Source organism: Humulus lupulus, chromosome 4, assembly GCF_963169125.1.
Source record: "Humulus lupulus chromosome 4, drHumLupu1.1, whole genome shotgun sequence".
NCBI classification, from domain to species: domain Eukaryota; kingdom Viridiplantae; phylum Streptophyta; class Magnoliopsida; order Rosales; family Cannabaceae; genus Humulus; species Humulus lupulus.
Genome location: NC_084796.1, coordinates 167,890,503 through 167,906,356, shown reverse-complemented (window position 1 = coordinate 167,906,356; position 15,854 = coordinate 167,890,503). Strand labels below are relative to the sequence as shown.

Sequence of the window (15,854 nt, the reverse complement as noted above, 5' to 3'; positions counted from 1 at the left end):
ACACTTTCTTATCCATATCTCTACTCCTCACTGAGTTGTAGACTTTAAAAAATCTCTGCTTCACTTTGAACTCACCAAGAATCCAATGATTACAGTCAACAGCATTCATATTAATAGGGAACAAAAAAAAAAACTACTAGCAACCAAGTGGTGTTATAAAGCATTTTATACCCACAAATATACTCAAAATCTACACTATTCTTCGTTATAATAGATCGATCATAGTTACTTGACAGATACACATCATACAGAGTAGTGATAACTTGATCGAAATAGTTATCTGTAGTAGTCACTCTAACCTTTATCGACTCACAATACTAGGCTTTTTTTTCTAAGGTAATAAAAAGTCGCATTAATATGCTGAAAAAACAAGAAACAAACCATAATAAGAATAATAAAAATAGTACAACTAAAACAACAAAAATAACTTAATATTATTCAGAAAAAATACCTCATTATCTAAATCCCTCCCATCTTTAACTAAAATCATAAAACCATATTTTTCTTTCAATCTCAGTTACGCAAAGCTGAAATGGCTCCTTGATGATACTATTATTATCATCAAATGTCTTATACCTATAACAAATAGAAACAATAAAAAGTCAATTATGTTGTAAGAGAAACTGAAAAACAAAATAAATCCAAAAAAAAAAAAGAGAAGCATACTTGTTATTTTTTCTCAGCCCCAGAGAAAACCACTTGTTAAAAGAGTCTTGATCATTCTGATTTGGCATATCAAAAAGATTGTCTCCAAATGCTTATCGTCCCACAACATTCAAATGTTTCAAATGATTAAACCCACCACTATCACAAAGATACAATCAACGTTCTTCTCTTTTTTCCAAGCATACGGAAAGTTAGTATCCTAACAGCCTCATCATCATTATCAAAATCGGTAGCCTTAAACCTTTCTTCAACAATAATTCTTGGAATGCCCCTTGTATGGTCACCAAAAAAATTAGAATACAATCCATTAGGATTACTATTCTTAATTCTAACTTTATCAATGTCACTAAAAATATTTAATCTAGTCAACAACCCAAATTCACTCAATGAAAACCTAAGTAGTTTTCCACAAACTTTAAACACATTTCATTAAAGTTTGGTTGGTTAACTTCCCTCAACAACACATGGTGAACTAGTTTAGCTTGAGTATTATAGGATTTAATGTTTAGAAAATAACCAAAACAAATCTTACTAAACAAAACCTTTTGGGACTTAGTCAATTTTTCAGAAATCACATTGATCTTCTCAAAACCACAATGAAAATTGACTCTTGCTTTATAATGATCTTCATGTTTGATAAAACATTCCATAAGCTGCATAGAATAATGGACAACACACATTAACAAACTTGTAACATAATTTTACAGAACAATAAAATATATCACCAAAACATGAAACATATAATTCATATCTACATAAATCAGATCAGAACATTAAACAAAATTGAAAACATATTTCAAAAAAGTAGAAACTATATTCTACAAAACCATAAACTAGCAACTTAGGTAACTACATTAACAAGCCTGTAACATATATTTACATTAAAAAAAATACATGCTAACAACATCAGTAACAACATTAACAACCCTGTAACATATCTTTACAAAAACATAATACGTGTTAACAACATCGAAACAAATAGACCCTGGTATGTATAGAACAGAACCATTATCTTGCAACTTGAGTCATTAAATTAACAAAAATTGTAGCAGCTTTTAAAAGAGCAATAAAACATCTATCTTTGAAACATACTATACCTAGACTTGTTAATGTAGCTAAACATGTGATAATGGTTTGAAACATCTCTCTTTCAAGCTGATAGAACGTATATTCTACAAAACCATAAACTAGCAACTTAGGTAATTACATTAACAAGGCTGTAACATATATTTACATAAAAAAAAAAAACACATGTTAACAACATCAGTAACAACATTAACAACCCTGTAAGATATCTTTACATAAACATAACACGTTTTAACAACATTTAAACAAATATACCCTAGAATGCATATAACATAACCATTACATAGCCATAATTGACAAAAATTGAAATAACTTTTAACAAAGCAGTAAAACATGTAAATAACTCTAATACATATTGTACATATATTCTATACAATAATAAACTAGAAAATTTGAGCAAATAATTAAAAAATCTTATAACATATATTTACATATCCATAACACTCATCTTCATAGCAGATAACATGAAAAAAAAAATATTAAATCAAACAAAAAAAATACATTCAGTTTAGCCAGTGAACTAACATTCTTCTTCAATTTTTTTTGTTAGCCTTGCACCTCGGCTTCTCTTTCCCCACTCGACTAGAACCTCCAATCGTTAGTTTCTTTGCTTTCTTTACACTAGTTTTGCTCTTAGACAATGGAGAAGATTTTCTCTTCAACGATTTCCCCTTAAACTCATCACTCTCATGTAATTCGGCCTCCTTCAACTCCCCTAAACCAACAACATCACCATTGTTCGCATCCAGATGGGAAGATGTTGATGAGTCCTTCAAAATAGATTTGTCTATAGAAAATGGAGAAGCTTTACTCTTCAATGCTTTCCTCTTAGACTCGGCGGACTCTTGATTCTCGGCTTTCTTTGAGTCACCTGAGCCAGCAACTGCACCATCCTTCCCAGCAGGAGATGCAGACCCTAAACGAGTGGTCGCCATTTTTTTTGATAAATAATGGCAAACGAAGTTAAAAGAGAGAAGTAACTCAAAAAAACTCTACAAAATTGAAATGGGAAGATGAAGAGTTGAAATAGAGAAGAAACTCAAATATAAAAAAATAAAAAAAATAAAAAAGTGAAAAAGTTAAGGTGAAAAGCTTCGGAAAAGTAAAGTAAGAGAGAGAGAGAGAGAGAATTTATACTAGAAGCTTCTATGATTTTTTTTTAATATAAATTTGATTTAAAATAGCATTAAAATAACCTTAAAATAATAAGCCTAATTTACCATAAATTTGATATAAAAACCATATAAAAGTAGGGAACCATATATTTCAATTTTTTTTATCTTTCTACGATGTATTCTGTAATTTTCTCTTTTGCTTTTTCTTTGAAGTTAATTAAACTAATCAAGCAATGAAAGAGCAGGACCAATTACAAAATGCAGTCCAAATAATTTTAATTAATAAACTTATTTTAGCAATCAGATCAAACAAACAAAACTTATTTTAAACAAATTAAAATAAACAAGTGTGAATGTAACCGAACGGTCTCTCTAATTTCAAGCAGTCAATGTCTCTTCATTTTCAACCAATCAAATTTCCACTTTGATTTATCTCATCTTGTCGCTAGCTAGAATTTGTGGATACATTTTCAAGTATATATTAAGCAAAGCATTGAGGGTAAGCTTTTGGATTCTTCTTGCTGTTTGTTGACAACTTGACTCTAAATGGTACTGATAGTTTTCTTTTATTATTTGTTTTGAAGAGGTTTAACCATTTAAGTATAATTTTTTTTTGCTATTTGAGTCTTTCCTATATATATACTATGTTATTGTTGGATATTTTTGGTGATTGTTCTGCTTGTTTTGAGGATTTCCTTTAAAAATAAAAATTCTTGCTAATATTCTTTCGAAGCAAAAACAGTATATATCATATATATAACAATGAATAGTCTCTGGATTCAATTATTTTTCACCAAAAGATTGGCTTTTAATTTTAAGAAATTCAACAATTTTTTTTACTCAATTTTCACAAGTAATGGATCCTATTAGAAAATACAAATTAGGAGTAGAAAAAAGAAAAGAGAAATTGAAGAAAGAAGATTTACATAAAACTCAGGTTGGTTCTCTTAACAAGTATTTTAGTAAGAATAATGTGTAGACTTCTGTTGTGAATGAAATTGGCATTGAGAATCAACATGATGAGGAAAATAATGTGAATGAGATTGAAAATCAATTTATGAATGATAAGGAAGAAGTAAGTCAAACAGTGAATGAGAAAATTTCAAGTGATATCAATTGCTTTCCTTTTGATATAGATGGTCTAGGAAATTGTGATAGAATTGGGCATAATATTATAGATTTTATAGTTGAAAGAGGTCCAAAAAGAGTCATTAATGACATATTTCCTAAGGATGATTTTGATTGAAGTTTTTCTTCAATGCATTACATTAGAGATGTACCAAATGGGGAGAATTATGATAGAAAGTGGTTGGTTTATTCAGTTTCTTTGGATAAAGTATTTTGTTTCTGCTGTAAAAAATTTGCAAAGAAGTATCTTGTGGGCCTTTTAGTTGATGAAGGTATCAATGATTGGCATAATATTTCTGATCGATTTAAAAGCCATGAACTAAGTAAACAACACATTGAGTCTGTTGCTAGTTTGGTAGAATTAGAAAAACGATTGAAACTGAAGTTAACTATTGATGCTAGTTTACAAGAACAAGTTAATCAAGAGAAAAAACATTGGAAACAAGTATTAGAGAGAATCCTTGCTATTGTGAAAAGACTTGGGAAAAATAATTTGGCATTTCGAGGAGATTGTGAAAAACTATATGAGAATAACAATGGGATTTTCTTACAAATGATAGAATTACTTGCTGAATTTGATTTTACTATGCAAGAACATGTTCATCGTATTTTAAAAGGTGAGACACATTATCATTATTTGAGTCACAAAATTCAAAATGAAATGATACAACTATTGGCATATGAGGTGAAAAGCTCAATAATTAGTAGAATTAAAGAAGCAAAGTATTTTTCAGTCATACTAGATTGCACTTCAGATCCAAGTCAAGATGAACAAATGTCTCTTGTTATAAGATGTGTGAACATTTTAGAAGTCCAATCTTTGTTCATGAATATTTTCTGGAATTCATGCAGGTTCATGACACATCGGGGCTCTACATGCATTAAATACTCTTGGACTTGAACTTGATAATATAAGAGGACAAGAATATGACAATGGATCTAACATGAAAGAAAAAAAAAGGTGTACAAACTAGGCTACTTGAAAAAATCCTAGAGCATTTTACACTCCTTCTGCGTGTCATTCTCTAAATGTTTTACTTTCTGATATGGCTCATTGTTGTCTCAAGGTTGTATCTTTTTTTGGTATGTTACAACGAATATACTCATTATTTTCAGCTTCTACAAAGAGATGGAAAGTTTTTATAGATCATGTACCTGGTCTCACTGTTAAGACATTATCAGGATCGCGTTGGGAAATTCGTGTTGAGAGTGTTAAAGCAATAAGATTTCAAGCTCCAGAAATTAAAGAAGCTTTGAATTACTTAAAAAATAGCAAGGAAGATGCCAAAACAAAGAGTGATGATGAGACTTTATCAATGTATAATATTCTGAATTTTGAATTCTTGTTGGACATGGTTATTTGGTATGACTTGTTGTGTGTTGTTAATAATGCTAGAAAAATTCTTCAAAGTAAAGATATGGTTGCTATCAAAGAGTTAAAATTTTTACTTTCATTTCTTCAAAAGTATAGAGAAATTGGTTTTGAGGAGGCTATGATTGAAGCTACTAAGATTGCAAGTAAGATGGAAGTTGAACCTGTGTCTATGGAAAAATGAAAAATTTCCAGAAAAAAATCAGTTTGATGAAAGTGTCAATGAGGAGGTGACACAATCAACAGAAGATGTAACGCCCTAAACTCCAGGGACCGTTACGGTGCGCATTTTAAACAGGGCTAAACTTGCTAATGGAGTTATTTGGCTATAATCGTGTAACTAAGTATGATTAGCGGTTTAGGGATTAAAAATTTTGGTTAAAATATAACGTTTCACTAGAACGTGTATTGTATACACTAGGATCCCAAAAATATAATTTAAAGGTCTATTATAAGAAAATATTTACAACCAGCCGATCTAAGCGGCAAAACAGGGTTTAACCCTAGTTCTTCTTTCAACCCTCGACCGTAGCAGTCGAGCAGCCGCATATGTACACATCGTCACCTAAGCTCTCCAACTCAAGGATGGTCCAACTTTCTTTTGCCTTTACCTGCATCACATAGCACCCGTGAGCCGAAGCCCCGCAAGAAAACTCAATATGCTCATGATCAGTAATAACATGTCATCAAATCATAAAGTGCATGCCTAGCAATAATAGCCTTAATCACGCATGCAAATAAGTCTGATAATGATGAGTATATAACATCAACAGATGATCATAATAATCATCTAGGGCTTTTAGCCCTAAATAGAAGAGTGACAGTTGTAAAAGTCACTAAGGTGGGTTCCGTTCCCACTAACCCCGTGACGATACAGTCACATGGGCTTTACAAATAAGTGATCCTTTCACTAGTTTAAACAAGATAGATATTTGATCAAATAGTCACCAACATAAACCTACCGAGTGACCATAGAGTCACTAACGTGGGATTCCATTCCCTTAGCCATGTGACAAAACAGTCACCTAGGCCTTTGGCCCTGGCCCTGAGTAACTAGTCATAGAACTAGGCAAAATGGGAGTGACCATAGGGTCACAACTGTGGGTACTGCTCCCTTAGCCATGTGACGATAAGGTCACCTGGGCCTTTGGCCCCGACTCTAAGTAACTAGTCATAGAACTAGGCAAGCGCTTATAATTTTCATCGAACTTAGGATCGGTCCAGCATTAATGCTCCATATAAGTCATTCAATGCCGATGTTCATCGAACTTAGGGTCGGTCCAGCATTAATGCTCCATATGAGTCATTCAATACCGATGTTGATTAGATCTAATCTTTTATCGGCTCTGCATTCATGACGCTTATGCCGCTTCTGACTCTTAGGTCAGTAACACGCACAAGTAAGCAATGCTACCAGGCATATATCATATGTCAAATATCCAAATACAGGGCATTTAGCATGCTTACTTAACAATCGCTAGCATAATTAGAATCATGCACAAACACAGAGACTCAAGCTCTGATCAATCTCACATTTAACACTCATGGCATGCCCTAACCACATGTTTCCCGTGCATTACATGCATCACATTTAAACACTCGACATGCCTCAATAACAACCACGCATGTCATATATATATATATAGGGTGCAGTTTTCTTACCTCAGGTTCGAGCAAGAATTAGCAAAAGGACGACCCTTGAGAACGATCAATCCTGTGATCCTTTAGCGATCACCTAGTCATAACCAAATATGGAATCCCATCAATAAAATAAATCATAAAAAGGTTTAAAATCTAAAACCTCACTTCCGGGATCCATCTTGCACTCTCGGGACTCCCAAGAACCCAAAAGGGGTAGTGGTACCATCCCCCGAGCCCCCAAAATCATCCAAAACCCCAAAAATAGGTTTGCTAGAAAGTGAACTAGCGCTGGGGCGCTGCCTCAAGTCAGAGAGGCCCAGCTCCATGCCCTGCCTAGTGTTGGGGTGCCAGGAGTGGTGCTGGGGCACCACCTGTAGACCAGAAATTTTTCTAGTCTTCTCCTCTGCGATTTCCCTTGAAAACAAAACCTCCAAACTAATCCCAAACATCATCGACACATCAAATTCAACCCCAAAACTTCATCTATATCACACCCTCATCAAAACCCAAGCAACCTTACTCAAAAACTTCCATTAATTCCCAACTAACCACTTCAAATTCTCTTGACTGAAAACCATAAGAATACAGAGTATAGCCAAAGTTCATGAATGAATTCTTACCTCAAGCTGGATTTGAGTCCTCTTCAATGGATGAACTAAGCTTCTAAGCTCCAACCTTTGATTTCCTAGCTTGATTCTTCAAATTGGGCTTCAAAAATTCAAGAAGACAAGGAAGAGAAATGGTGTATGAGAGAGGTGTTTTCAATGCTCAATTTTCTTCAACATTCTACAGCCTTCAATGGCTTATATCAATCCTAGGGGTGAAAAGACTAAAATACCCCTAGGTTAAATAAAGGTTTCTAAAGGCTCCCAAGGGTAAAATTGTCCTTTTCCAGCTATTTCGTTAATCGTAATTAACACCCTTCAATTCCCGCTATTCTCGATATTCTCAAAGACCAATAATTCATATCTCATTACCCGTTAATTCCCGACAACATTCTAATCCTTAAATCACCCTGAGACTCACCTCGAGCCCCGAAACTAACCCTGTTATGACTAGACCGATAACTTGCATTCCATGATCGTCTCATGCCGAATGGCTCGAACAAATCCACATATTATGTGGTCTTATTTTTAATTCACCCATATGCATGAAAATACACAATTACGTCCTCAACGGGCCAAATTACCAAAATGCCCTTATAATTAAAAATGGACCCATATGCATGCATTTATCATCATACTATAATATAATTCACATAATCATGCATATAATCATTTAATAACATAATAAATCAATTATGACCCTCCCGACCTCCTAATCAAGGTCCTAAACCTTATTAGAAAATTTGGGACATTACAAAAGAGGCCTTTAAAATTAATTATTTCCTCTACATAATTGATCGTACTACTTTGTTATTTAAAATCAGGTATGAATACTTTCATGTTGTTCATTTAAAATCATATTTTACAATATCTATGTTATTAATAAAAATAATTCTTCTTGAATTAGGTTCGAACAATTTCAGACTTTTGTTTGATTCTGATAAATTAAATTCTGCAAATAGTGATAGTTTGACGAACTTTTGTGACATTCTTACAAACTTAATGAAGCATGATGAGATTTCAGATCTTAACAATGATGTTATATACAACAAATCATGTATGTTGCGTCAAAATTCTGTTGGGAAAACTTATTCAGGATCTTGTTTATTTTCATGTAAATCGTATATTAAACATATTAATATAAGAAAACCTATAACATATTTCTAAAATTGAATTCATACAAAGATAATGATAAAAACATTTACACTATTGTGCAGCTGAATGATTGAGTCATTCCTTCAGTTTCTCTAACTCTTGTGGGCATCACCAAGAAACTGAACCGATCTTCAATTTCTCCACAGTCTTCCAAAGTATCCTTAGAATCACCTAGACTAGAGTGGGAAATTCTCAATACGTGAGATAGATACAATAAGAAGAAGAGAAGAGAATATTGAGGCTTAGAAAATGACTTATGCTGTAGAGAGATTCTAAAACCTAAAGCATCGAAACTAGATCTTTTGATCATCTTAAAGATATCTCTTCAACTCTCATATAGCATTCCTTTTATAGACACAATTGGGTCATTTATTTTAATTAAAAATCAATAAAATGATATATAATATCAGCCTAATGGTCGAAATTGTCATGGGCTTTAGGCCTATGAAATTTCTCATTTAATTATAAGCCAGTTGGACTTAAAATCAAGGTCTGTATTATTTTATATTGATTAATCAATTAAATAATTATTTAAATCATTTATCAAATTAATTATTTATAATTTTAACCTTGATTTAAACTTATTTATTAATTTAGACACAAATTTATCTTAATTAATAAATATGCCCTAAAATCTCTTTTCTTCTCTAAATTGTATAACTTTGTGAAACTATCCAAAATTGACCTGGTTAACATTGATAATTCTAATTGATAATTAAATCAATTAATTAGGACTATCTAGATGATTTTATCCAATGTACAGTGGGGACCATGGACCTATGAAATCAACCTCCAATAAGTTATCATAAATTTACTAACTTATTAATTCCTCGTGACTCCACTAAAGACTCAGAATTGCACTCTTGAATTCATAGAACGCTTTATAAGCAATATAGATACGTTATTAATTATCCATTATTACAACCATAATTGTCACTTAATCCTCTATAGACGGTCTACAATGAGATGAGACTAAAATATCGTTTTACCCCTCATTGTATTTTATCCTTAAAACACTTAGTTCCTTGTAAATGATATTCAGTAAACTAATATTAATAACTGAATTGAGATCTCTGTCATTTAGCACATCGGACCAAACTAAAAGGAAACCATCGTTTCACTTCTCCATTAGAAGCTATAGATGTTCATATCTATGATTAACAATCTCACTCAATTATACTACCGAGCTCCCAAGATGTAAGTATGGGCTAGTCCGTAGGGTAAGCTGGTAACGAACAAGTCAAAGAACTCAAATAATACAATTAGTTAGAATACTAACCACTCAGAATTGAGATTGAATTGACCTATGGATAACTATATGATATGACTAGAATAGATAATAACGTTAAGTTAAGTTATCTCATCTACTGTCAATATCGATTCAATCTGATGTAACAAATACATCTGATCTTATCCACTATCCTAATGTTCTGGATAGAACATAACACTACAATGTGTAAGTAGATTGACAAGTCAGTGTAAATCCCGTGCACTGACTAATCTTAGGACTAGCTTATTTTTGAACATATAATCACGTTAATATTCCATTGTGATTACTTCACTATAAATATGATTAGTTATATGCTCAGGATTTAATAGAAGTTTATACTAAACAAATAATCATGAAAATAAAACATGTGAGCAAAGTGATTGACCAAGTCAAAAAATGATTTTTATTCATTTATTGATAATAAAATGAGATTACAAATTAATTGGGTTTTAATTAGGGCATAACCCCCCCCCCCCCCCCGGTAGTTATCCAAATGCTTAGATTGCTTATAGGATTTTGCTAACTATACGAGTCACTGTTGCCCATGCAGAATGAAGTTTTTCCAAATTGGGTTTGATGAAATCTTATCTCTGTTCAACTATGTCCCAAGAAAAAATTTAGTGGTTTAGCTCTGTTATCCCTTGAAAAAGATATGGTGGAAAAACTTGATTATGCAAATGTAATTAGTACTTTTGCATCTAAAAATGCAATGTGTAATATTTAAATGATAAAATAAAATTAAGCTCATAATTATATGTTATAATTTATTTGTTGGAAATGCATTTATCTTAATTAAGTATTATTTATTCAAAATTATATAAAAAAATGTGTATTAGTTAATATAAAAAAAATTAGGGCCTTAAAAATTAAATTTTCTCAAGGAACTTAAATTGGCTGGGCCGCTCTCTATAGTATTATATTTGGTATTAACTTATATTTACATATAAATATATAATATTTTAATAAAAATTAATACAAAACATATTAGTATATAAAAATATACTATAAAACACAATTTATTATAATAAAATACAATATAATACAATTGAATAAGAGATAATACTGACCACTAGGGCTGACAATTCGTGTAAACGTGTCAGATTCGTGTCGACAAGATTATGACATGACACGATTAAGGTAAATATGAACACAATATGATTATTAAACGTGTCAAAAATACGAATATGAATACGATTATTAAATGGGTCAACACGAATACGACACGTCACGATGACACAATTAATCATAACTTGTTGACCCAGAATTTGGTCAACTGACACAGAGTCAGAATATGCTTGCTATGAATTAATGGGTTGAGAAGAACGTAATGACAAAAAGTAATAAGAACACGATAGTTTTATAGTGGTTCGGCCCCAGGATCTGGTAATAACCTAAGTCCATTTAGACTGTTATTGATATAAGAATCAAAGGAGTGATCAAAGAACAAGGGTTCAATGAGGTTCACTAACCTCTGAAGAACAATACAATATTCCAAGGAGAATTACTCTAATCTCAAATAATTCGAAAGCCAAAAGTCCCTTCCTTGAGCTATCTTTTTCTATTTATAGGCTCTAGGGGGAATTACAAAAGATTGTTACAGATATTCTCTCCTGAATAATCGGATACTCAGGAGATTGTGTGAGTTAAATTCGGGATTTACAAAAATCTTCACAGTAATGATACTTTGTATGCGGAACCATCGACCAGACTGGTCGCAGGTAAGACTGGGCTGCTTACTGCTTCTAGTGCGTCCTTTGGTCAATACCCTAGCAGAGTTCGTCCAGGTGTCAGCCACGCGTCCAGGGATCACTTGCCGCGTCATCAATGCTAATTTTTTGGATAACATTTGCCCCCCAAGTTTATTTATCACGAGCAATAAATAAACTTTTGAGCGAACGACTCTTCGGTAACCCCGCCTTACATGTCAGAACCCTTCGTGTGTTCTTGGAAAAAGCAACCTACTCCTGTCTAATCATGACTTTTTGGTTCCCCAGTAATAATTCGACGGCCATTCCGCTTCCCCATACTTCGAAAAAGGGAAACTGATGATTACACCTTTTTAATGCCACAGACAAACTTATATAATACCTTCGAAATCTTCCTTTTCTTTTTACGCACGCCATTGCCTTCTCAAGGAACCCTAAAAACCAGAGCTTTAATCTTCTTCAGAGAGCGTTCTTCTGCATTTTCAAGACTCAGTCCGAGAGTTCCCTGATCTCTGAAGACCCTTTTTACATCTCCACGATCATTTTCTTGGTAAGTTTTCGAATTCTTATGCTTCAAATTTTCATGATGCATGCTTTTGTATGTTGACTGTTTGAGTTCATCTGCTTCTGGTTTGAGATGTTTGTGAGTAGAACGTTTTGTAGGAAAAAAAGGGATACGAGTTAGTTTAATAGTCAGGATCATACTTTTAGGACGTAAAATCGAAGTAAAAATTCAATCTTTAGGCTAGTTGGAAAATAGGTTTTTCCCGCCCTAAGGGGAGTTGAAAAAGCTTTCCTGAAAAACTTTTTACTTTCACCCTTTGATCCGTCTTTCAAACTGTTCGTGCGGAAAATTTAGCTTTTTGTTAGAATGCTGTTGTATAAAAGCTTGGCTTTTATACTCGACCAGCGTTATTCTAAAAAGCCTTTAAAATTCTTTATCCTCACCTCCCCATTCTTCTGTTTGCAGACATTGATGCCAGATTTGTGGGGAGGTGAACGGCCCATCGACGACGATCTTCTCGCCCAGCTGCTCGAAGGCGAAGAACAACCGGCCGACCGAGTCCATGAGATTCCCTTCTCACAATCCTCTTCCAGACCTCGTCCTTCTCCTCCTCAAATGGCCCATTCCAAATCCGTAGGCAAGAAAAGACCTGAATCTGACGATAGTCCAAACCTTCCTGCCCAGCATGATTCGCAGGCTAGGGCTCCCTCGACCAGTGGTCGAGACAATCCTGTTCCTGACCCTAACATCCAAATTCGAGCCCGCCCTCGCCATCAGAATCTGCCTGATGTCGAGTGGTATACCTCCCCGACCAGCGTAGTGACCCTTCGGATGGTTGCTAACTATTTCAGGAAGTACCCTCTCACAGGGGTTTCCATTAAAATTCCTGCCGCAGACCAAAGGGCTAACCTCCCCGGAGGTATATATAGCGCCTGGTCTCGGTATCAGATAGAGGCAGGGGCTTTCCTCCCTCTACATCCTTTTTATCAGGGGGTGGCGAATTGTTTCGACGTCGCCCCTTTTCAAATCACTCCAAATGGATATAGAATGCTGGCCGCACTCTATATCCTGTACAAACTTAAAAAATGGCCAGAACCTACCCCCCACGAGGTCAATTATCTTTTCGACCTAAAATCCAACCCGCAACAATATGGAACGGGTTTCTTCCATCTTTGTCACCAGGAGACAAACCGGACGTTCCTGAGTGACACTACCCACATATCCAACGTGGGGCAGTACAATAAGGAGTACTTCCTTACTCCGGACATAACCAGCAACAACCTGGCCTTCGCTCGAGGAGGTAAGTGCCATCTTTGACTGGTCGATACTTTTAATCAAAGAGTCTCCTTTCATTTTTCTCAAACTGTACTTTGTCTTTCAGGCCCATGGTTACGTCCGACCCCAACACCAGACATGGTGTTGAGGTCCAATACATTGGCCAAGATGACAGACGCAGAAAAAAGCGTCAAGTCCCTGGTTACCGATGAAAACTTGAGGCTGTTTGGCCTCCTGGCTCCTCGCCATGAAACAAGAGGGTCCGTGGTAGCTGATGCCACTGCCGAGGGGGTTCCTAAGCAGCAACCCCCTGCGTCCCCTCCTCGAAGGAGGCCAACAGGGGTTACAATCAAGGAGCCCACGGGCAATCCTTCCGCAGAAAGGCCTTCTGCTCCCCAAGGCAAGGGGAAACAAAAGGCCAAAGAGCCAGTTGTGGACCTGGGGGAATCCTCTGATGAGAACGGTAAAATTATTTTGCTTTTAAATAGTTTGCCAATTCCCTGTCATTTGTTTGACGAGGAGGGCAACTTTACATATACTCCAAATCTAGGGCCAGACTTCTTCATGCCAGATAGTGAGTGTGTGACTAATAGAGTCAATAGTATAGCGACCAGTAGTTGTAGCTCGGGTATTAACTTTGTAACCTTCTTTTTTGTTTTGATAAAGAGTCTTCATTTGCTTTTATCTTTACCCTTTGCATATTTTTTCTTGTGTGCAGATATGGCCACTCCCAACTTCTTCGACTTATACCAGGCTGAGGAGGAAGAGGAAGTTCCTCAGCTTCGGAGAAAGTCGTCACGGAGACACACCGGCGAGACGAGCCTGGGACCTGCATAAAAGAGTCGAACAGAAGACCCTCCTAGGGGCGTGCCTACTGGGCAAACTTCTACTCATCCTCCGGCCCCTGCTGAGAAGGAGACTCCCCCTGCTCCAATGAACCCTCCTCCGACTGCGCCCAGAAGGGAACAAGACAAGCGGGAAGAAACTCTTGGGGCCAAACTCTCGAGCCGTGTCGTACGAGCAGCCAAAGACCGTATTGCGCATATTTGGAAAAACGACCGCGTCAAGGACGCAATGGTTGAGGCAGAGAGTATGACAGTCGACCTGATTCTGAACAGGACCCTGAACGAAATAGCCAGCGTAAGTACTTCTTTATCTTTTTGGCCTCAGTCTTTTAGTCTTTGCCACAGGTTCTAACTTTTATCCTCTGTCCTCAGGCTTTGCTGTCTGCCACCACTGCTCATACCCGAACCCAAGCCACCATCGAACAGGCTAGGGCAAAGGCTATCGAGAGGCACCAGGTGAAGGCAGTCGAGGAGCTTTCGGCTGCAGAGGCCAGGCACGCAAAGGAGTTGGAGGCGATGGCTCAGCAGAGGGATGCCGCGGTGATAAAGCTATCAGAGGCTGAAGCTACAAAGGCGGCTACAATAAAGCAGAGGCAGGAGTATCAAGATGCCAGCCGAACCCATCTTCGCAAAGTTAAGAGGTTGGAAGAGGTGCTTAAGTCCAAGGACGATGCCATCGCTACTCTTGAGGGCAAAGTGGAGCAGCTGAAGCTCGACAACTCCAAAAATCTGGAAAGGTATAAGAAGACGACGCTCCGGTGTTTTTATAACTTCTGGAAACACAATCAGGGCGTCGATTTCAGCTATCTTTCAGAAGATGTCAGGACTGCTGTGTAACGTCCTACGTTTTTGGGTACCTTTAAACGACTCGGGTCGGGATTTTTCCCCCGGGTTGAGAATATTATTTTAAATAATATTATATTTTGTTTGTAAGTATTCCATGAGTTATTGCTAGCCAAAATATGAATTTTGTGATTTTAAAAGTCAAGATAAGACTTTCGGTCCTGGACCGACACAAAAACCCTGATCGGGTAAAAAAAAAAATCTCGGAAAATAAAATGAAAAATCATGGAAATTATATTTTGGGCATAAAATACATTCATAAAAGTTAAATTTTGGTCAAAAATAATAAACCTAAAAGAAAATGGAAATTTTAGGGCATTTTGTGTTAAATGCCTAATTTTACCGAAATGGGGAATTGTATTCCATGAATGGACCTTAAGTTAAATTTTGTTATGTGATTAATTAAATTAAATGTGAGAGACATTTAATTTAATTAATTAATGTTAAGTTTGGTGATTAAAACTTAATAAAAGTGAAAAAGGTGTCAAAAGCCAATTTGGACTTTTCTCCTTATGAAACCTTTATTAACCTTTATTAAAAAAAAAAAAAAATGAAATGATCATATATGGCAAAGGGTTGGCCGGCCATGTGGTTTTAGGTGGTGTGAACCCAACTTAATAAAGGTAAATCTTATTTTAACTA

General features: G+C 35.4%; 1 protein-coding gene across 1 annotated transcript; it reads left to right on the top strand.

The window, feature by feature from the left end:
• Positions 1-4,125: 4,125 nt before the first annotated feature.
• LOC133832658 (uncharacterized) lies at positions 4,126-5,551 on the top strand. The gene is made up of 2 exons (XM_062262967.1): positions 4,126-4,612; positions 5,112-5,551. The coding sequence occupies exons 1-2, from the start codon at positions 4,126-4,128 to the stop codon at positions 5,549-5,551; spliced, it is 927 nt and encodes a 308-aa protein (XP_062118951.1).
• The last annotated feature ends 10,303 nt before the right edge of the window (positions 5,552-15,854 follow it).